The following is a 22,770-nucleotide window of genomic DNA, read 5'->3' on the forward strand; positions in this document are numbered from 1 at the left end:
ATGAAAAGTGTCATTTTTAAAAAATTTACCGCATTTTTTTAATATTAAACTTTTAAATCTCGCATAACTTGAGATATCGCCTTTAAAGCCATTGGTAACCTAGTGTGTAGCTTGTTGTTATCGAGCAAACGAATGAATTTACACGATATTCAACAATGCTACGATGAAGAAAAGATCCTCCTCTATCTCCTAGTGGTGATAGTTTTCGTCCTGGTCCATTCATTTTCTTAGAAACAAGGAGCTACACACTCGGTTACCAATGGCTTTTAGAGCGAGATCACAAGTTATGCGAGAAGCGTTCTTTGAGCAGGAAAAATTGCCAAAGTAGTTGCAAGAACATGCTCCAAACAATGGGGACTATACCAAAAAAGGTCTGCAACTCTAAATCGTATTCCATAATTCTTTTCATGGACAAAAAGAGTAAAATATTGGGCATGCGAAATTTTTGCCATGATTTTTTAAATCTGGACCACTGTGCACCGTCGCCGCGCTATCAGTAGGTGGTGTTTGCTTTGAATTTGTACCGACAGGGCGAACGTTCGTTTGCACGACGCTGGCTGCTATCTTGTCTTGCGCAAGATGTTTGTTTGTAGGGCACCAGATGGATGATGGAAGTTTACCGAGAGAACTGGCGCTGGCAGTGATGCAGGCCGATGTGATCTTCACACTGGATGATGGTACCTTATACCCCGGCAGAATGTAGTTCAGCGATGCAAATTCATAGCAAACAAGAATAACCAGGCGCAATAACAGTCTCGTTGTTTGAAATTTCAGTTAGAGAGATGGTGATATATTCCACGGTTTTAATCGGATGCAATGCTATGGAATGAGTTTTGATGGGAAACTATGTTACATAAATTGTAATATCGATTTGTAATGAGACGCAAAATGTGTTGCAAACATGGTCAAGGCCAAGTAATCGCAAACAGGCAGATTTTCAAGCTTCTGAGACGAAGCATTGAAACTGTCTGAGTAGACGCTTTTGTTTTTTCTGGGAAAAGGCTCTCGAAGCTGTGTTTCACACTGCTGTTTCAATATACGTTTGAGGAGAATATTTTTCAGACAACAGCTTCTGAGATTGTTTTCTCAAACTTCCTAAGAAAATATTCCAAACTTCTGAGAAAAAGCATTTCCAGGCTGTTGAAAACCAGTGTTTCAATTTCTAATGAGAAGCGTTTCAGCTTGAAAGGAGCTGTTCAGCTTCTGAAGAAAAACTATCCAGCTTTTCAAACGTCTGAAGAAGTAAATGAAAATCTGAATTTAGTACTATACCATTTATGTTCACTAGAGTTTGTATCCTTTAACAGATTCGCGTAATTCGACCTCAACGTTAAGGCCGTCTTCAGTGTCGTGTACTAGACTCTAGTGGAATTAAATGGTATAGTACTAAATTCGGTTTTTCATTTACTTATAGGTTTTCCACTAAACAGCTCGAAGATTTATTATCTTCTGAAGAATATCTTTCCAAACTTCGATACATGACTCATGAGAAGCAGTTTTACAAATTACTGAGATAAAGCTTGCCAAGCTACAGAGAAAAAGCTTTCAAAGCTACTTAAACATTCCGAGCTTATCTGAGAAAAGCTTTACAGATTTCTGACAAGAAGCTTTGCAAACTTCTAAAGATGAATTGTTGATTCGAAGAAGAAGCTTTCAAAGATTCTGATGAGAAACTTTCCAAGTTTCTTGAAAGGCTTCCAATGGTTTAGAAAATGCTTCCGAAGCTTGCAAGAAGTTTCCCAATGTTATGAGGGAAGTCTTCCTTAGCCGAGTGGTTAGAGTCCGCGGCTACAAAGCACAGCCATGCTGAAGGTGTCTGGGTTCGAATCCCGGACGGTCCAAGATCTTCTCGTAAAGGAAATTTCCTTGACTTCCCTGGGCATAGAGTATCATCGTACCTGCCACACGTGATACGAATGCGAAACCAATGTGAATAGGATGAAATCAAATCAACTACAGTGCACCATTTGTGTTTCTATCAAACGATAAAATTATACACACTAGTCAGAATGTTCTGCTTTTCTTGGAGAAAATCTTAGTTTCCAATATCGTTCGAAATTCTGGCTTAAATTACAAATACACTACGATACTTTACTGTAACTGTTTTATAAGGAAAACATTTGATTGGACGATCTCTGTCTTAATATTCGTTGACTATTAACTTATAGTCTTTTCCACAAAGGTAACCGTCATCGACGAACTTGGGTGTTTATTATCACCACATATATGTCATACCAGCACCAGCCGAGATTTCTAATCTGACCTCGATGGCTTTACCCCACCGTGCCAAATTAGAGCACTCACTTACGCACATCGCGCGACCAAGCTGACATGTAGGGGAACATGGCTCAAAACGTACTGATGAGGTAGAATGATTCGACTCATTGAATCATTCGTAGAACGTTTATATTTGTACACTTTTCTAATCAATGCTAAAATATGTTGTCGCTATAAGCCTTTGAGATTAACTTATAGATTTTCTTCAAATTTCTCGGTTAAATTCAACAATAAATCACTTTTTGTTACTAAGTCGTAAGCCTTTTGAATAATTTTGTTAATGAATACCTAATAGTTTCCATGCAACAGAGAAAACTCATAGTGGAGCTTGATTGCTGACTCCTAGTTATTCTTTCCCATTCGATCATTTTGAACTATCTCCATTTTTCAACTAATCTTTTTCGACGACATTTAAGAAATAGCTCAAATTTTGGAAATATTTTCATGGTGTGGTAGCTAGCAAATATTGTATAGTTACCACTTCTGATGGTCTTAAAATGTGAAGCTCTCGAGAAAATGATACAAATCTTTAAAGTAGCATTTTGGACCATTTTACCTTATCCGCACCAAAATCAAATATCGACGACGTTCAATCTCAGCTTAGGTGAATCGACATGGCATATCTACTGAAGCGGGGGGGATGGGGGTTCGACTAGGTAAGCACATGTCTACCATCCCATTATGGTCCGAGGCGAACGGTTCCCATTCCAGTTCTCAGATCACAAGCTTCAGCTTTACGTGCGTACATGCTCTCGCTAGTCAAAGTAATTTATTTCGCGGTATGAAAGCGATACGCTTGACACACGCTTACCGCGACGCAGCGAGGTGCCGCCGCGTAAAAGTTATTGCTCGTGGGTAGCAGAGGTGATCAATTGATGTTTTCCAGGAAAGTGGTTTCGATTCGCCAATTGTTGAACGGCTGAAATTCTCGCTAATTGTTAATCACACAATAAGAAATACGCAGACTGTTCTAAAATAGGTGAGATTTTCAGCCGTTCAACGATAATCCAATTATCAATCCAGAAATATATTTAATTATGTTGAGCAGCGAATAACGATTTTAAATAATCTTAGAACTAATCTTTAGATTTGTAGATCTGTAGATTCGTTCAGAAGAAAAACTTCAAAATAATAACAAATGTTTTGCTAAAAAACAAACAGACACTGTAGTCTTGTCAAATAAAATTTAATCACAAACTTTTAAAATGGCGTAAAGGTACCGAGGGCAGTATGAACACCCGGGGCAGAATTGACACCCCCTTTGCGTAGGCGAATAATTTTACACTTTAAATGCAAACAATATTTCAGTTGCCTGGCGGAAGAGTAAATTATCCACTAAAATTTCAGAAAAAAATGTTTAAAACATTAATTTAAACCCGAAAAATTGAGCATGATTTTATTGGGATCGAATATTATAACATTCACAAATAAGGTTTCAGAGGCAAATGACTGCAAGTTGCCCGACAATGTAGCTCTTGATTGACTCTTTAATTATTTATGCCATATTCAAAAATATAGTAGATTTTTTTTCTGCTGCTTTAAGACATTAAAAACTTATATGAAAATTCCTTATATTGTTGGGGTAATATGGGCACCGGGTGACAAAATGGAGCTGACATTTTAAAGGTAAATAAATATAACGTCAAACGCAAAATTATCCAAACATATTTTGCATTTAATGCAATGATTATGATGCGGAACCACAAATCGGTTGAAAATCGTCAATTCTGGGTTTAAACCAACCTGAAGGCAATATTGAAAGCATCTCTACGAAAAATTACGTAAATTGGTTTTAATCAAGTTTTCAGTGACACAGTGATCTATAATTTTCTGAATATGTACTTCATTTTTCGAGATTCTGGCAGTGATCGCGGGACAATTTTCCTATAAACGTTAAGGTGTCCTTACTGCCCCGTAGCTTGATGGTGACTATCAAATATTATTTGTTTTCGAACACTTTGGAAACAAAATACTTTTTCCAAATCATGCAAAAATGTTTAACAAATGCTTAAGAACTCTAAAAAGCATACTGCACATTAAAAACAGTTTAGATTCTTGTCTTTACAGTCAAAATAGGCAAATTCCTTAGGGTGTCCATACTGCCCCGTGTCCTCTTATGTGACAAACTTTTAAATGCAAGTATGTGAGAGAAAAATGCGATATTGTCAACAACTTTAATTCCTGTGTAAATGTTTTGCATATTTTGTGTACTGTGTATTGAAAAAAATCAAACAGTGTTTCTAATGACCATGAAACAATGCTGATTTTTTTTAGATAAGATTGAGAAATTCTCAAACAGACTCAAGTCAGAAAAGTTAACAAACTTACCTTATCTTACGTGTTTTAAAGACGAAATTCTACACTTTCCGCTCTAAACCACCTCGATTTTTCACTTTTAGATCGTAATTTTCAGTATTTTCAGGATTTTCAAAAATGGCGTAAGATTTTCAACTTTCGCAACCTAACCATTACTTTCGCCGCTCCGTTGTATGGAAAGACAAACTGACTTAACCAAGAATCGATTTTTTTGTGGGAAACAATAGGAACTACCTAGTGTTTTAACATGAACTGATTTCATGCAAAATCTAAGTGATGTACACGGTAAAAACATGTTAAAAGGGGATTCAATACAGGTTGTGATTCTTCTTAATTAACTTTTCCAAAACCGTATGAAAGTTACTTACGTCGATTTGAAAAAGTAATCGAGAATTGATGATGCTACGCCCTTTTGCTTTGTGCTTGTCACATTAGACTGATGCAGCTTTAGAAATTTTTGCCTCCCTTTGCTTCAACGGTGTCAATTACGATGAAAATAATTTTCCAAAAATTTGAAGAAATTTGTAAGACACTTGGTTGTTTATATGCCATTTGAAGTGTATATGGGAATTACTATGAAAAAGGCAAACCTGTCGTGCTCAGTCCTCTAACTGCTATGGGAAAGTTAACAAACTCTTCTTATGTTAAATCTTCCACACTACAACTTTGCCGACCACATTTTGATGGGACGTAAGAATAATTTGTTATTATTGATAACAAAGTCTAAATCATGCTTGAATGATCAATTACTTTCAGTGCAACACTATTTTTTTGCTGTAGAACATAGTAGCCTGGATTACTTTGATCTATTATTCCCACCAGGTACATCACTGTTGTTTGCCGAACAATTGATAAAGCATGTAAAATCACTTTATAATGGTGAATAACAATTTATTCTGACGTCCGATCAAAATGTGGTCTTCAGCAAAGTTGTAGCTGAAAGGATTTCATATGAGAAGAGTTTGTTAACTTTTCCATAAAATATTAGGTCGAAGAGATAGAGGGCTGAACATAAAAGATTGGCGTATTCTATAGTAATCTCCATATAAACTTCAAATGGCATGGGCCTAGTCAAATTTCTTCCGAATTATTTCAAACTTTGGGAGGATGCTATTTACCATGATATAAAAAAGTTTAAGTATAGGGGAGCAAACATTTTAAAATTTGCATCGCTCTTTTATCGCATGTACATTTCAATAAATTGATTATTCGATTCTTGAAAGAGCTGTAGAATCAATTGATTGAACACTTCTGTATAGCATGACCGATCCAAATATAGCTTTAGATTTTTTGAACTCACCAAGCCTCATAATATTGTTAGATCAGTGGGTTCCATGGTTCAATAATAGAATTTTGAATGCTATTATTGTAAGAGATATAGCATATAAATCGTGTAAAAGTCATAAACCGACGGAGACATTGAACCAGTACAAATGACTGCGAAACAAAGTGACAAATTTAATAAATTTTGCGAAGTGGTGTAAGTATGGTAGGTATGCCTGGAGTGGCCGACAGAAACTGAAATTTGTAAATGTTGTTTCGTCCTTTGAAACCGTTAGTCTACAAATTGTTTTTGTCTGCTTTGATTTTTTCGCCCAAAAGCTAAATCCTGGTTGCGCTACTGATTCTCAATGATGGTGCCCATTTTTTATTATGTATTCAATTTGAGTAGTAGTTATTCCGAAAAATTTACAAATTCATGGAGAAATGTAAAAGTTATACTGATTAGAAAAAAGCCACGTAATTATTTATTGACGTGTCTAATTTACGCGCTATAAGTATTTTATTTGCTCCTTCAAAAGTTTTTGATAAGCTCTTGTAACAACAAATTTTTGACATCATTCAAAATAATGACTCGTTAAGTGAATTTAATCCGGATTCAGATCAGGTCATAATATTTTCACTGTGATTATGAAAATCCATGATGAAATCCATAAGGAAATAAATAAAAGAGGTATTGGTCTTCTGATATTAACAGATTACTCAAAAGCATTTGATCGGGTACTCCACAACAAACTGTTGCGCAAACTTTCTTATAATTTTAGTTTTTCGAGTTAAGACATCAATTTAATTCAATCTTACCTAACAAAACGGACGAAATGTGTGTCAATTGATGGGATTTTGTCCCAGTGCATAAATATAGTTAGTAGAGCTCTACAAGGGTCAGTTCTGGGGCCCTTGCTGTTTTCACTATACATAAATGATTTGCCATCAGTTATTCAGCATTGCCAGATACACATGTTTGCTGATGATGTACAGCTGTACGTTTGCTCTTCGAGCTTGCATATAAATGAATCAGTTCAAATTATTAATGCTGAATTTCAACAATTTTTTAATTGGTACAACTATAATTTGCTTCACAAAATGCTGAAAAAACAAAAGCAATCTGTATTACTGAGTGATCCAAAGCCTTTTATTTTTATTGGTGGAAACTTAATTGAATATGTCAATAAGGTAGTGAACTTAGGGTTTGACTTAACATGTGATCTTGAATGGGATAGTCAGGTTAGTCACACTTTTAGTAAAGTTTATGGTAACATCAATTAAAATTGTCATCAAGCATGTTCAGTAAAAATGTAAAAGCTTAAACTCTTGAAATCTCTTGTCTTGACTCATTTCATGTAGCTAATATTTTTATTGAACGCTTCGGCAAGATCCATCGATCGATTACGGGTTGCTCTAGATAGCTGTGTAATATACGTCTTTAATATTTCACGTTTTTCTAATGTTAGACATTTACAAAACCAGCTGCTAGGATGCTCACCGAAAGACTTCTTGTAAATGCGTACAGGCCCAATAGTTTGAAAAATATTGAACTTTTCGTCTCCCAATAACCTGTACGAAAAATTACAGCTATTACGTAGCTCTAGAGCCAGAAATTTGATTATTCCACGTTACAATATATCAAATTATGGAAACACTTTGTTTGTGAGGAGAATTGCTATATGGAACATGCAATTAACTCAGATTAAGCAAAATTTTACACTACTTGGATTTCGGCGAGATTTATTGCCATTTATACTAGAGAGGGTCAGCAAAATTTAATATATTTTAAAGTTTTTTAAGTAAATAAGATTGTTTGAATTAATCGGTCGAAACTGGTTGTGGTAATTAAAAAGGAAGTTGCCTTACTCTACAACGTTCTATAAGAAATAAATAAATAAATACACCATGAAGATTCTTCCGTATGGTAAACCGAATAATACATACACCTTGTAGGTACATGATATGTCGGTTTGACACTCGGTGTGTTTGACTGTCGGTGTGCACTTACGTCACATCAGATACACAGGTATTTGTTATGAAGTTACACATACGTCGATTTGTAGATTTTCATAAAAAAAAATGATTAAGTAAGTTAAATTATCACTTGCTGTGCTCAACTACATGTTACTATTTCTGTATTTTTCCTTAATGATATTGAACAGTTATGCGTCATATTAGTGTTTAAATTTAAACTTGTCAATTTGAAAAAAAAAATATACCAATTTTTGAAGTGTACTTTTTCTTACTTTACATGAAAAAATGCGTTGAAAAGCTAACGAACATGATGATTGGAGTGAAGAAATTTGTTAAATCATATACAGCGTTAAGTCGAGTTGTCAAGGGTAACTGCAACCCTTTTTCTAATGAGACACCAAGATTGCAGGGTAATGCAGACGAAACCGACATAAAAAACTATTCGATTCTGTTAATTCGTTTTTAAATCATGATATAATCATCAATTCGAGACAAATAAATAAAAAGGCGACATCTCCATGAGAAAATTGAAGTGTAGAATAGTGTAAAGTGGTGAAGTAAGGCACATAGAGATCTTTACAGCAAAAGAAGATTCAAGCGTTCGATTGAATATATGATTCATTGAATCCGTCGTCATTCATAATTCTTCTATTTTTTTAAAGGGGTGTTGTTTGGCGTTGAACAATTTTCGCATTTTTCTATGGGTTATACCGCATCTTTGAGAATCACTGCGAGCGCATATCTTATCCTTGTCACTGTATGCCCTTATCGAGTTTATCGCTGGTTTATTATCCGGCCGCGTACGAGTTACACGATTTGTACTAGCGTTTGAATGATGGTAAACATTATTGGGACAAAAAACTTGTTGAGCTTGTGAAACTTAACTGTATCAGTTAACACCGGTATCTACAGGTTTCCTATGGATATGTCGTTACCTACAACCGTCATTAGATTCAGCACTAAGTACAACAAGTAAATCATTCAGCGTCTGGTCATCCTGCAGCAGTTTCTCATTTTCGTTGTCCTGTGATTCGAGATTACATCACCATGGTTTTTGTAAAAAGGACCATCATGGACACGAACACCACCACAGACTCCATTTAGTCATATTGCTTTGTACTGTAACATCATCTGGTGGCCGATGGCGTCCAATTTCTTTCGGTGGACCGTGGACTAATTGCCTTCACTTTGATACACTGTTGAAAATAACAATTTTGTTCTTTGCTGGATTGATTTCGATGTTCACAAAGATTTGAAAAAAAGTGTTGTCGATTCAGATTGTCGATTAATTCTAAAAACATTAGTTTTTCATGATTCCACAGTTTCTAATTTTTGACCACTTCACCTTTGGCGTGCATCACTGCCCCGGCCCATCTTCAGTTGACTGCAAAATTGGCAATAAAAAATCATTGTCTGTCTGCTGCTCGCCGGTGGTGGGGTCAAAAAGCCACGCCTGGTCGGTTGTTGTTGGCGTGCGCTATTTTTAGACGGGAGCGAGCGATCGTTAAGCTAGCGCCGTTTTTCTGCCGGTTCGATGGTTCTGGCAATAGAGTTTGAGAACGTATAGATGTACACTGATGGTCCTTGATGAGGAGGACGATTTTGTTTGCCATTCCTAGGGATTGGAGCTGATTGATTCGATAAACTATCTGGATTGTTGGCATTTTCGAAGCTGGATAAGTGATTGCAAGGTTTGGACAGTTGTTCACTATTTGGATGCAGGTTTCTATTTGTAATTAAACGTCTTAAACGAGACTCTACATTTTAAGCAAAAAAATATCTAAAATCACTTACTTCTTTTTCCTCTTGCAAAGTATCTTAGTATATATTCTTGAGGTTCCAGAACTTCTTACGCAACATAGGTTCTTCACAAATATTTCGAGAAAATGCTTCAGGGATTCCCTAGCGATTTGTTCAGGAATGCATTCAGAGAGTCCTCCAGAGATTCCTCTAGATATTCCTTTAATAATTTTTCCAACAACTTCAGAAATTCGTTCTTTAATTCCTGCAGTGATTTTCAAGGAATGCCTAGAGGATTTCCTATATAATTTTCTCCAGCAAATCCTTCATCAATCCAACGCTGATACCTCCAGTAACTTCCACAGGGATGACTAATAATTTTCTTCAACAATTTCCTTCAGAGATTCTGCCAGTAATTCTTTTATTGATATCGATTTGATTGGTTGTTACCAAAGATTCTAAAAGCATGCTTTCAAGAAAATCCATACAGGTTTAATTTAGAATTGAAAAAAATCATTTAGGAATTATTCTAGAGAATCCTACAAGAATTCATCGGGGAGTTCATAGGCGGTTTTTTCTAGTCATTATTTTTGCCATTTTTCAGGGATTCCATCATAAATTTTTCTTTGAATTTCTTTATGAATTCCTCCAGGCAATACTCCACGAATATTTATTAGAAACTCTCATGAATAAATACGACTATGAATACCTCATGAATTTTCCTCTAGAGATCATCTATGGACTATTTCTGTCTCCTCCAGTAATTTATCTATAGATTCTTCAAAAGCACACCAAAACTGCTACACAAATTATTCTCATATTTTTTTCCAAAAAAATATCCGACCCTAAATGTCTGGTATCATCATTGAAAAAAAAACTGTTTAAATACCTAAAAGTATCCTGAGCAAAAATTTTGGATAAATTCTTTGAAAATCCGTAAATGAATCATTAGCTTAATCTCTGAAGAAATCTCGTAGTTATATTCATAGGAAACTCTGATTCTATATCAGAATTAATGTTACGGGCAATCCTTAAAGTTATTCTAAGGAACAATCGAGAGATTGTACGAGGAATCTTTATTCAAACGGGGAAGTATTTCTCGGTTTATGATTGATCTATTTTTAGCTTCTGTTCAATTTCGTGTTGGTCTTTATTTTCTTTAAAAGAGGTCTCTCCTATTTGTAGACACTTATGTGCTACCAGCCCTACAATTGTGATTTTCTGTTAAACGATGCTCGCAAAAGTCGACGTGATGCAATTATGAGGTCGACTTCAGCTACTGATAAGAGATAAGTGGAAAAGCTATCAATCAATACACGTTTACAACGATTGTAGCTCTGCCAGCATCCATTATCTTGAGGTAGACAAGTATTCCATTTGTTTCCACTCGTCAATCGATAGCCAAATTTCATTTCCGCGATGATTTTTTTTATTTGATTACAGCCATTTAGTATTTTTTATATTTTCCATTTTCGTGTAAAAAGAATACATAGTTCCTCATGTAACTGAAAACACTTCAAACATCTGGATGATATTGTCAGCATAACTCCTTAATGAACGTTATTGAAGCAATTTATGGAAATATTTCTGAAGTGATCGCTGCAGATAATATAAATGAACGAGTTCAGCAACATCGAGGCGATATGTTTTTGAAATGCTTAGATAAATTACTGGTAAGGTAGTACAAATCCTGGAGCACTCAATCGCTACTACTTTCAGTAATTTTCTTAGGGAATACTTTGATTTTGTTTTCCAAAGTCTATAATGGAATTTCCTGCTTATTTTTTTCCACTAATCCTTCATTCGCATTCTTCAGTTGTTATTCTAGAAAATCTTCCTAAGATTCCTTCATTTTTTTCGACCTATAAAGGTTTATAGAAGAATTTTTGAAGAATTTCATTCATGGGATTTTGCCAAGGAACCCAGCAAGAATTCTTCCGCCTATTCGTATGGATTTCTTCTTGAATTCATGCATGGTTACTCCCAGGAATTGCTCTAAAAAATTATTTCAGGGGTTATTTGAGGAGATCTGACAAGAACTCTTCCAGAATTCCTCAATACATTCGACCTGGAATCCATCATGAAGCTCTAGGATTTTTTCCAACGTTTGATATACTCCTGCACTGCTCATAACTGCTTATTTGTAACATTTGACAAAAGTAGGCATTGAGTAAATGGAACACCAAGTGTGCATTTTATGGCAGTAATGGAAAAAAAACTGAAATTTCTAAAAATTACCAGAAACTCAAAAGTGCTGAGGCTGGAAATTTGTACAGCTTATATCGTATAATTGGGTGGAAAGTCAAAAAAAAAAAATCTGATAAATTTTTTTGCTACTACATTAGGAGGCTCATGCATAATCTCAATGTGACTGTTATGCGGTTACAATTACCAATATGACAAATCAAATGTTATTTTTTTGAATTTTCTAGAACAAAATCCCAGATTTTTGTAAGTTGATCGAAAGTAAACATCATTTAATGACTTTCCACGGTATTAACTCGAAACAGTCAAAAATGTCGAATGTGACTAATATGCAGTTATCGGCAGTGCAGCTCTTCCAAACGATTGTGCTACTTTTCCATGAATGTCAGTGGCAGGATGGTGAATTAGAAAGAACGATAAGCAATCAAAAGAAGGAGGTATTTTGCCATTCTCGACTATACACATATTGCCTAAAATTCTGAAGACGGTAAAACTCGTAAGAACCGCCAATCAAAAAAGAAGGGTGCATATCAGATGACCAGTACGTTCACCATCCTGAAATGTATGAAGTTATGACAAAAATGAGTGCCAAAAATGTTTCGGGTAAACGGGATATTCCGGAACTGGCGTTCGGGGAAACAACATTCGGGGAAAAGTAGCACAACCCATCCAAACATTTCTCAATGAATCTCTCGAAAAATACTCATAACATCTTCTAAAGTTTCTAAAGATTTCACAGCAGCAAACACTACAGGAATTTTTCCAAACAATCCTCCGAGCAATAATACAAAATTTTAGTTAGGAATTACATCCGATGTTGTTCGAAGAATTCCTTTAAAAAATCGTGCGGAAGATTCAGATGCTCAATTGTTTTGTTTTCAATAATCTAGGAAATCCTCTATAACATTCTCAAGAAGCAAGGAGTTTCTGTAGAATTCCTAAAGAAATCTTAAATGTTATTTATGGAGTAATTCCTGAATATGTATCCCTATGGAAATTCCTAGTTGAAATCTTAAAACATATCCTGCAAGGCAATTTAAAAAATGTAAAGAAATTCTTCGACGTATTTCTGGTGTATTCATTGGTTGATTTTTTTTAAGATGTTTTAAACGGGAATACCGTAATCCGGGGTAACATTGATCATTTTTTTGAATATTTCTCAAATGTTTCGTTTGAAAATGCAAATGTTGCAAATTTTATATTTTTAAAACAAGTACTGCCACCAATAGCTTGTGACTTTATACTGTATTCTGTTGTTTGAAAGATTTAAGCATGTTTAAAAAAATGTTTTAAGCGATTTTTTGATTTAGCTGATATGGGGTAACATTGATCACCTATGTAAACCATGTTCGGTAATATTGAAAATGTCGATACTTACTTAAATCATGGCCCCCGAAGCCGAATATGAAGGCCAAACGCTTACAAGTCATTTAATTTTAAAGTTATTTCAAAATTAAAAACACCTCGAACCACGGAATACGCCTAAAGGTAGGCAATTTCGTAAGGGAATTCTATATTCGTAACAGTAATTCGTTAATGTTGCCTAATTGAGCATACTTATGAAAGTTTTGACAACGGAATCGTTTTCGGCGATGTCATTTTTAGTAAGAACCGCATTCTCATTGCTCATATCGTTTGCAGAACTTATGTGAGACATGAATGTTCGGTAGTGTCATCCTTACCCATTGAAATAATTGTTTCGAAAAGTTGATAAATTTACGCATAAGGTAAACGCAATTTCGGCAATAATCTTCACTTTCATTAGCTTATAAATATAAGAAAGAGAAGAACCATTCATGATTTGAAAAGGTTCCATCAATAAATGGCGATACGAACATTTTACGAGATGGGTCATTCCGATCAATGTTACCCCGCTGATCAATGATACCCCGGATTACGGTACTAAGGACATCCTCCAGTAAAATCGATGGAATAATCACTGGATAAAATCTTGGAGAACCTGAGACTTTTTCAGAAAAATTTCTGAAACAAGTTTTATAGGAGTTCTTGAGACCATCATGATGATGAAATAAAAAAGAACTGCGGTGAAATTTTGGATGATCTCTAAGGAGATATCTGTAGTTATCCTTAAAAGTGTCAGATTGAATTCTTGATGTATCCAAAACAAAATTCTTGAAAGAGTTCCTTAGGAAAAAAAATTAGACGAATCCTATGGGAAACAATCATTAAATTAACTCCTGAAGCAATCTCCGGAGTAATATCTGAACCTCTGGGCAAACACTTGAATCAATTTCTGATTAAATTCCTATAGAAAACCGGCAAAAAAAAATACAATATACGTAATACTTGTATTACTCGTAATAAAACAAACGTACGATAAATTCGAAAAATATCTGAAACATGTTTGGTTCGATTCTATGAAGAATCAAATCTTTGTTTCCTGGTTTCAATTAGGTTTCCTTTGGATTTCTCGGTTTCTGTGTTCTCTTTTTTGTTTCTGTTCGCTCTTGTATTTCAGGCAGGAGGTCTCCTATTTTCAAAGCACTTAGTTGCTACCAGCCCTGTCATTATTAAATTTCACCATTTCTTTGAGACAACTCAACCGAATTGCATGACTTTTTAGAAAAAGCTCTCTAATACTTAAAATTACATTACTTTTGTAAACTGCGTATGAACTAATTTGCTGTCGAAGCTTTTATGGAATTTTTTTATGGACACAGTCGGAACCGATTTCTAAAGTAGAAATCTTGCGTTCAGTATTGCTGTGTGCGTTTGAAATGCAAAAATCAAATGCGGTAAGATTTTTCACAAGAAATGCGATGTCAAAGAAAGATTTTTCTTGCTAGGGCGGCGTTGATTTCTATAATCGTTGCTAGGTGTCCTTCGATTGTTTTGTGTTACCGCATTTGGAGGACATTTAGTCAAGATTTGCACTTCAAATGCAAACAGCAATATCATAAGGGCGTAACTCAATGATCGATTTTCTCTTTGGCTATTCATTTACACAGGCGACTGTTTTTACTGTTATTTTAGATTTACAAGAAACTACTCATCGTCCCTCGCCATGCTGCATCGTGAATATCGATTGAATTTCGTGTAGTAATCGAGAGAGAAAATCGACGAAGAGATATCGATCACTGCAGATACGCCTGTATGACAATAAGAACGCGAGAAGTTGAAATTGCTAACGATAGAGGTTGAATATGGAACGACATAGAAAGGTGGCGAACTTGCCCATTGAATTAAAATGTATGCTGCGCTGATTTGGCGTGGACAATATTTTAACAACCTTGTACATGGTACTGGACCAATCTCAATTATGAGATATCTAGAGAAACATATGAAAAAGACCGATCTGAAAAACGTCTGAACGTCTATTTTTTCGTAGCTCGGAAATCGAAACATGCTTCAATTTTGACTCATAACACGCATATAAGAAATGTTTTTTTCTGACTTTTTGAAAAATATTTGGGGTCTGTGGTTCATTTAACGTGTAATGCAAAAAGTCGTACCTTTTAACCTATTATAGAAGAAGCGCATGGTGGTATTAAAATAATTTGAAACCTGTTTTTGCGTTAATTACACGGAAAATAAAATATGTCCCAGAAAAAAATAAATAAAAATAATTTTTAAAGTACTGTAAATTAATGTAAAAAAAGAAAAAAAATGCCAAATAAACGAGATAAAAAAAGTACTGTAAAATCTTAGGTTTTTATTGTTGTTAAAAATCAGTAATCAAAAGATTGAAGCCTCTGGATGAAAAATGATACGGATGTTCAAAAATAAAAAATATAAAAATGAAAAACCGAAATTCATAAATTTGCGATTTCAAATAAATCATTGCCCAAAACGTGTTTAGAACGATTTTAGATAGCAAAAATGATATTTAGATCGGAAATAAAAATTTGGGTATTAGAGGGTCAATTTAAACATCATCTGAAGATTGACCTTTTTACCAGTTTGGCCCAGCGTTTTTAAAGGTGGACGTTTGCACCTGAACTTACTCATCTGTGTTTAGTCGTTACGTGAGACAATCTTGGGCTCTTTTAATAAGCGCCTGCAATTCATCAATCCATTTCTTGTTAGAAAAACACATGTTTGTATCATCAAGTCATACAAATAATTTGCTAGTTCAAATATGTGTTTCCATACAAAAAGAAATGCTAGAGTATTTATTGAAATGATTATTTATGGGTTTACTGAGCAAAATCAAAGGACTGCTGTGTATAAAATTTGGAAGCATTCAATCAAAAATGACAAACCTCTCAAAACAAGCATGATGTACTCGCGAACTTAACCAAATCATGTAAAACCAATGTGGCGCACGAGGAGCAGTGAATGACAAACGGACATATTCTTGCCGCCTCTCGTGGTGTCCCCATCGTGTGTGTGTGTATGTAAGCCTATCGATTGATTCGAGGTTATGGCAAACGAGTTTTGATTTGCTGCCGTCGTTTTTTTTCTCGTTTTTTTCATTGACCAGATGGTGCCGTTCAACTTGGACGCCCATCATCCATCAGCACTGCACAAACGGAGCCAGACTCGTTTTTCTGCCAGCGTGCGCTATTTTTTTGCTTCCATTATGCTGGCCGTTTGTTGGTACACTTTTTGTTGTTTTGACAGAATGGTTTTTGTACTGTGTTGGCGTGTAACAGTCCTTATCTCCCAATTGTATATGTTCTTTCGCTATCAATCAATTAAGTTACAAGTAACCGGAATTCCTTTGTTACAAAATTGATGATTTGTGATTTTATAACATAATATCCCACTATCTTTCAAATCATTGTCATGACAAAAAGAGTTAAAATCTCCTTTCGGATGAATTTGTCCCAGATATCTAATGGATTGTACATACTTGCATTGAAACACAAATCCTGTTGGTCGCACATGTGGGTCTCCTTCACAGTAGGGTGCGGCTTATTTTTCGAAAGTTCTAACAACCAAAAGTTCGTGTGCTCTTCTGAGTACAAATAACATATAAAGAGAAACTTGAGTTCAAAATGGCTTGTCGCTGCTCAGTCAAGGATGGAGTTTCATTTTGGTGAGCTCGTTTTATGCTGTCATTTCAAATGTATAATACATTCTGGCCTCTGGGGAACCTACGTACAGTATTGGACAAAACATTTGCAACTTTTTCGATTTTCCATACAAAATGACCAACTTTGGTAAGCTATATCTCAGTTATTTATAGACCGATTTGAATGAAATTTTGACAGAACATCAGACATAACTTGAATTTTAACATATATTTTTAAGTAATTTTTCCAATCACAAGTTCAAAAGCAGTAACGGTTTGACTAAAGTCAATTTTTTGACGATTTTTTATAAATGACATAACTAAACATATTGAAGGAATAGCTTCATGGTATCTTCAGCAAAGTTGTAGATTTTAACGAGGTGAACAAGTTTGCTGAAGACAGTTTTTGTGTAGGGCAATCATATTTTGAGATAAATAGTTTTGAATTTTTCGTCGAAAATTACACTTTAGATAAACCGTTATAATTTATAAACCCGTGATTGGAAAAATCACTCAAAAATATATGTTAAAATTCAAGTTATATCTGATGTTCTGTGAAAATTTCATTCAAATCGAACGATAAATAACTGAGATCTGGCTTACCAAAGTTGGTTATTTTGTATGGAAAATCGGAAAAGTTGCAAATGTTTTGTCCAATACTGTATTTTCGGCCGTTTTATTCTCTTCGTCAAGGGTCACGGGGGTTTTTGTCAGTCTTTTAAAATTCGGCAGAAAAGTGTGCGCATATGCTTCAAGTATTGATGCACTAATCCATGGTAGAATTAAGAACTGCACTGCACTGTCCATAGAAGCATTTACAACAAAGCATTGTATTCCCTCTATATCTTAGTTCTTTTGGCTCAAACTTTGAGGTTTCCCTTTTCATGTGATTTGAATTCAGAACAGCGCACGCGATTTTGACTTTGATAATTTTCAAGAAATAAGCCGCACCCTACTCTACAGTTATTGTGCTGTAAACTCCGGGGTAGATCTGATTCGACTTGACAAGATCCGCCAGCGTGGCGTCAGACCGTTCGTAGTTGATTGAATATGGAAAAGTGTACTAATTTCTGTCTTCTGCTTCTTCTCTCACCCTCCCACAACAGGCAATGGCGATACATCCTGGTGCTTTTCACAGATAAAGGGTGCCCTCGACGACGATGTCACCGACGCGGACATCATCTCGTGTGTGGAGTTCAACCACGATGGCGAGCTGCTGGCCACCGGCGACAAAGGCGGCCGAGTTGTTATATTCCAGGTGAGTTACTGGGGTTGGTCTGAAGAGGGCGGTGGACACAGGGCTGGTCAGGTCTCTTTCTAGAGACTTAATCTCTGTTTTCAATGGAAAGTCTATATAGTCGCTTTTTTAACAAACCAAGTCATTATTTTCTTTCTCCTTGTCGAGAATCCTGATATGAGATACCTAACTAGCAATTTCTCACTTGGATTATTCTGAAAATTTTCTAGATTTTTTAAGGTGATTTTAAAACGAAGCCAAACTTTGAATTTTCAAGTGCACAAGACTGGAAAATCTGACAACAGTTCGCGTTGAAAACGAATTCTCAAGTCTTGTGCTCTTGAAAATTTGAGGTGTGGCTTTGTTTTATAATCACCTTAAGTTTCCAAGTTTGGGAAACTAGGCTCTGGAGGAGTCCATCAAGGGGTCCTCGGAAATTCTTTGGAGACATCTCTGGCAAATTTCCTGGAAAAATTGTTTGAGAACATTCTCGAAAAATTTCTGCTGACCTTATTTTGAATGTAATCAGTCGCCACCATGGATTAAACCCTGAGAAAATTGAGAGAATCTCTCACTTATCGCTCTTTGTAACAATGATGATTTGCAGCACATTATGATTAGCCTGATTATCATATACTGCTACAGCGCTGATTAGGCTGGAAGGGATAGCAGTGCATGATAAAACCCATCTAAACTTGCTCCAAACCTGGGAAACGCTATTGCTATCGGATGTTCGGGGATTTTTTATCGGAACAAGCAAGAAAACTTGATTTTATCATCGCTCTCTCTTGGGGATTCTCGTTCGCTGCTTTTATTTATCAAACTTGTTACAACTTGCGATACATTGTCGATCATGGACCGCTGCAGATGGGATGTTTTTCTTCGCTTGCTTTGATCGTGCTTCGAAATCATTTAAGAACAAATTCTGCAATGTTTGGTCGCTACCAGCCCTGTGAAGAGGACGTTCGGCCATTGATGAGAGTTATGTCATACAATTCAAATCGAATCGTGTGACGGATGATGATGATAAACAGCGATCCAGGTCCGATTTACAACAACCACCACCGGAAGTTAGGCAGATGACCGACGCAAGGAGAAGGAGATGGATGGTAGTAATTGAATTTTCATACCAGGAAACGTGCTTCTTGTGGGCAAAAATTGAAATGGAACTGTTGATTGATGGACAGGCGGCATACTGGATGGGTTCAGTTGGGACCAATGTGCTTGCACAGATTTTAGTAACGATGGAATAATTTTCCATATGGTGGTGTGTTGATTCGTAGCATATACTTAAAATATTGTTTAACATTGGCTTTCGTTATTACAAGATGTATGTGTATTCTTAAATAATTTTATTGGATGTGCTAGCTATAAGATTCTTCCATTATTGCGTTGACTCTATTCCACTATTACATGAGAATTCGAAAAGTATTCACAATAAGCATACTTTAAAATGACGTCTTAGTTAGGATCTAAGCTCTTCATCGATCCTCTCTTTTGTGAATAATGGTGACAATATACATGTTTCTCAGCACTTTTTCTTGCTAATTTATTTATTGGCTTATTGGAAAGCCACTTGTTATAAAGATGTTTAATGCTGGAAGGGAGGAACCAACACGAAATTTCTGTACGTCAAAGTGAGCCTAGATTCTGCTGTCACGAACTGTTACTGGACAAACATAATAAAAGCGCGTAATTGATCATAACATATTTTTGAATTTTATCAAAGGTCCGTTTTTAGCATGCTCCATTTTTGGCACCCCCCGATTTTGGCAACAGAATGGATCCGGTTTTTGGCCACATTTTTGAATACCATTAAAATGTAAATATTATCGTGTTTGTTCCTTTAGTCATTTGAATAGCAGGTCAACTACACACCGATTACATCCAGAGCTCCATTTTCGACAATATTCCTACAAATCTCACCAACTGCTAAATGCTCCCGTACGCGCTTATTTACTTCGGGATGGTCATGGATCATGCATTCGCAACGTATCATGCGCCCTTTTATCTCCACCAATATGTCAATTAGAGACCGATCGGTATTCATACTGAGTGACCAGCCCACTTGAGTCGGCCAGTAGGTAATACACTAAAAAAACACTTTTATTCAGATTTGGAACAGCTTGTTTGAACAATGCACAAGCAGAACATATAATTTATAAAATGAGTTTTACTATATTGTATTGTAACTTTTTTTCTGTTGTATTAGTGTTAGATTTAGATCCTTCTGCGTCATCTATTAAGAGCTACGTTCCCTCATTGTTAGAGATTCTATAAGACGTTAGATTTGTTAAGAGACGATCCAGAATTATATACTATATTTTTTAATCAAGGATACGGCTCTCAAAATCATCAAAATGCTCCTTACGAGCTGGATTCATGAGTTTCCTAACTGTACCCTGGAGAATATTTAGGGGATTCTTGGTTCATAGGGGACTTCTCAAACATTTTAACGGATACTTGAGGAAGGCTGCAGATTCCTAGCTGACACTGAGACTTCTTGTAGAATTCTGAGAACGTATTAATGATTATTGGGGGTTATGTCTAAAATCTGATGATTCCTAATAAACTTTGAAGATTTCTAGGACGTTCTGTAAGTTCCTAGCGTGATACAGTAGATTTCTATTGATATTTTAAGTATTTCTGGTGAAATCTTGGGGATTTTGAAAAAGTTTCCAGAGGGATATTAAGGAGTGCTAGTGGTAACCTAAGAATATTAAACTTTTCAAAAACTTCATCATAGACTTGAGAATTTTAGCAATATTGCAGTGGAATCCCAAGATGACAATTCCTAGCAAAATCCTTAGTGAAAACTAGAGAATTCTAGGCGGGATCATACGGATTTCCAGCAAGATGCTTCAGAGCCCTGGCGTTTTCCTGTAGATTCCTTACATGCACTTGAAGATTCCTATCAAACTCTTGAGGTTTCATAGCAGGATCCTGTGAATCTACCTTAATTTCATAAGGTGTAAAGCACCTGTGAGAATACAGTAATGCATTTTTTTTCGTATTCTTACACGGTTTTAAGAAAATCCAGTCCAGTTCTTGAATAGAGGTCACTTATGCGATTATTATATGGCCCATTCGTACAAAATGCAATATTTGTAGCTTCTAAAAAATCATTGAAAACTTTGATGGCCCTCTATTAGATTGTCTTATAAAAGCTAATGATCAATGCGTATGAAGAAGATGAGTTTTGTTGTGGAATTATATCTGTTTAAGGTTGTAACAGGGTGTCGACTACCTGAAAAAAACCTGGAAAGTCAGGGAATGTCAGGGAATTATTTTTTGACCAGGAAAGTCAGGGAAGGTCAGGGAATTTCACTAGAAGTCAGCGATAATTATCTATCAATACTATACTACAACATCAAACGAGTTGATAGTCTGCATAGCTATCGATTAGATCAACTATTCAGAAATTATGGAAATTCTTCTTAAGATTCCCCATAGAATTTCTCTAATAATTTCCTCAAGTATTTAATCCGCAATTCTTTCAGAACAGATATCACTTCAAGAATTTATGCAAGATTTTGTTTGAATAATTCCTTGACAGACATTTATTTAGTAATCCAGAAAGCAGGCAGTCAAGGAATATGATTTGAAGGAATCTCTTCGATAACACTGCGGAAACACGTTTTTGTCTCAAGCACCAAAATACCGCTATTTACTAAATTAAAGGTTGCTGAGTCCATTGCCGTTTTCAGAAATATCATAGCACGTCTAGTTTTTCGAGATATTGACTGTTGAAAATGCAAAATTTGACTGTTTCAGCCAACTTTCATGAAAGTTTGCCAATTTATTCGCTTAATTTGTCACAGAATTCAAACTTCATGTATAAAACAATAATTATCAACAAAGTTCGAAATATTTTCGTTGGTAAAATGTTATTTTTTGTTGGTTCAGAAAAGCGTTGTATTTTGCAATATAAGAGAAACGAAGAATTTTATATGAAAACTGCAAGCATGTTGAAAAAAATCGATTTAAACTATTTTTTTTTCGTGAAAGTTCAACTAAATTGTATCCAAATTGAAAGTTCAAGTCCTATTTAGCATGTTTGGTAGATTATATCACAAAAAAGTTTGAGAAATCATAATTTAAATTTCATGTGAACATCAATGAAACAAGTGTTTTATTCAACTTTGGCGACCTGTAGCTAAAAATTGAGTTCCTCAGTGCATTGCTTTACATTTTGAAGACTGCTGTCAGCATATTTTTTTTATTATCGTATTATTGAATCTCTAAACGTATTTCTCTAAGAATCTATAGATAAATACTTCCGAGAAGAATACAAAGGCAAAATTCATATCGAACGTCTAAAACATTAAATAAAACAATTTACCTGTAACGAATAATCGCGAATAACTATTGATAGTATTAAAAAAATAATTATTTAATAGAAAAAGGTTTTGTGATACCTTTGTAAGTATTCTTAAAATATTACCAGGAACTCGATATTTTATCCTTCAAAATGTAAAGACTTCAAGAAATTCTGTAAAACATTAGATAAACCTCTGGAGGTGTAATTACTGGAATCCTTAGAGAGGGTGTATGGCCATTTGGCCGAATGTCGTTCGGCCGAACGCCATTTAGCCGAATGCCATCTGGCCGAACGGGTCGTTTGGCCGAATGCCATCTGGCCGAATTACGAACAAAAAAAAATCCAATAGTTACATGATGATTGGTTCGTTTCTAGGTTATCAACAGTGCACTGGAGTTTAAGATGTTTCATCCGAAATTTTTCCTTCTTTCAAACATAGGCTATTCTTTCGAGTTC

General features: G+C 35.4%; 1 protein-coding gene across 12 annotated transcripts in view; it reads left to right on the forward strand.

Moving 5' to 3' along the window:
* LOC5579206 (protein phosphatase PP2A 55 kDa regulatory subunit) overlaps positions 1–22,770 on the forward strand; it is a 178,625-nt gene that overhangs the window by 117,793 nt on the left and 38,062 nt on the right. For all 12 annotated transcript variants that reach the window (XM_021857621.1, XM_021857620.1, XM_021857624.1 and 9 more), the window contains one exon: positions 17,863–18,014. In XM_021857621.1, coding sequence (XP_021713313.1) covers positions 17,863–18,014 — 152 coding nt within the window. The remainder of the gene's footprint in view (positions 1–17,862; positions 18,015–22,770) is intronic.

This window comes from Aedes aegypti, chromosome 1 (assembly GCF_002204515.2).
Source record: "Aedes aegypti strain LVP_AGWG chromosome 1, AaegL5.0 Primary Assembly, whole genome shotgun sequence".
Lineage (NCBI taxonomy): Eukaryota > Metazoa > Arthropoda > Insecta > Diptera > Culicidae > Aedes > Aedes aegypti.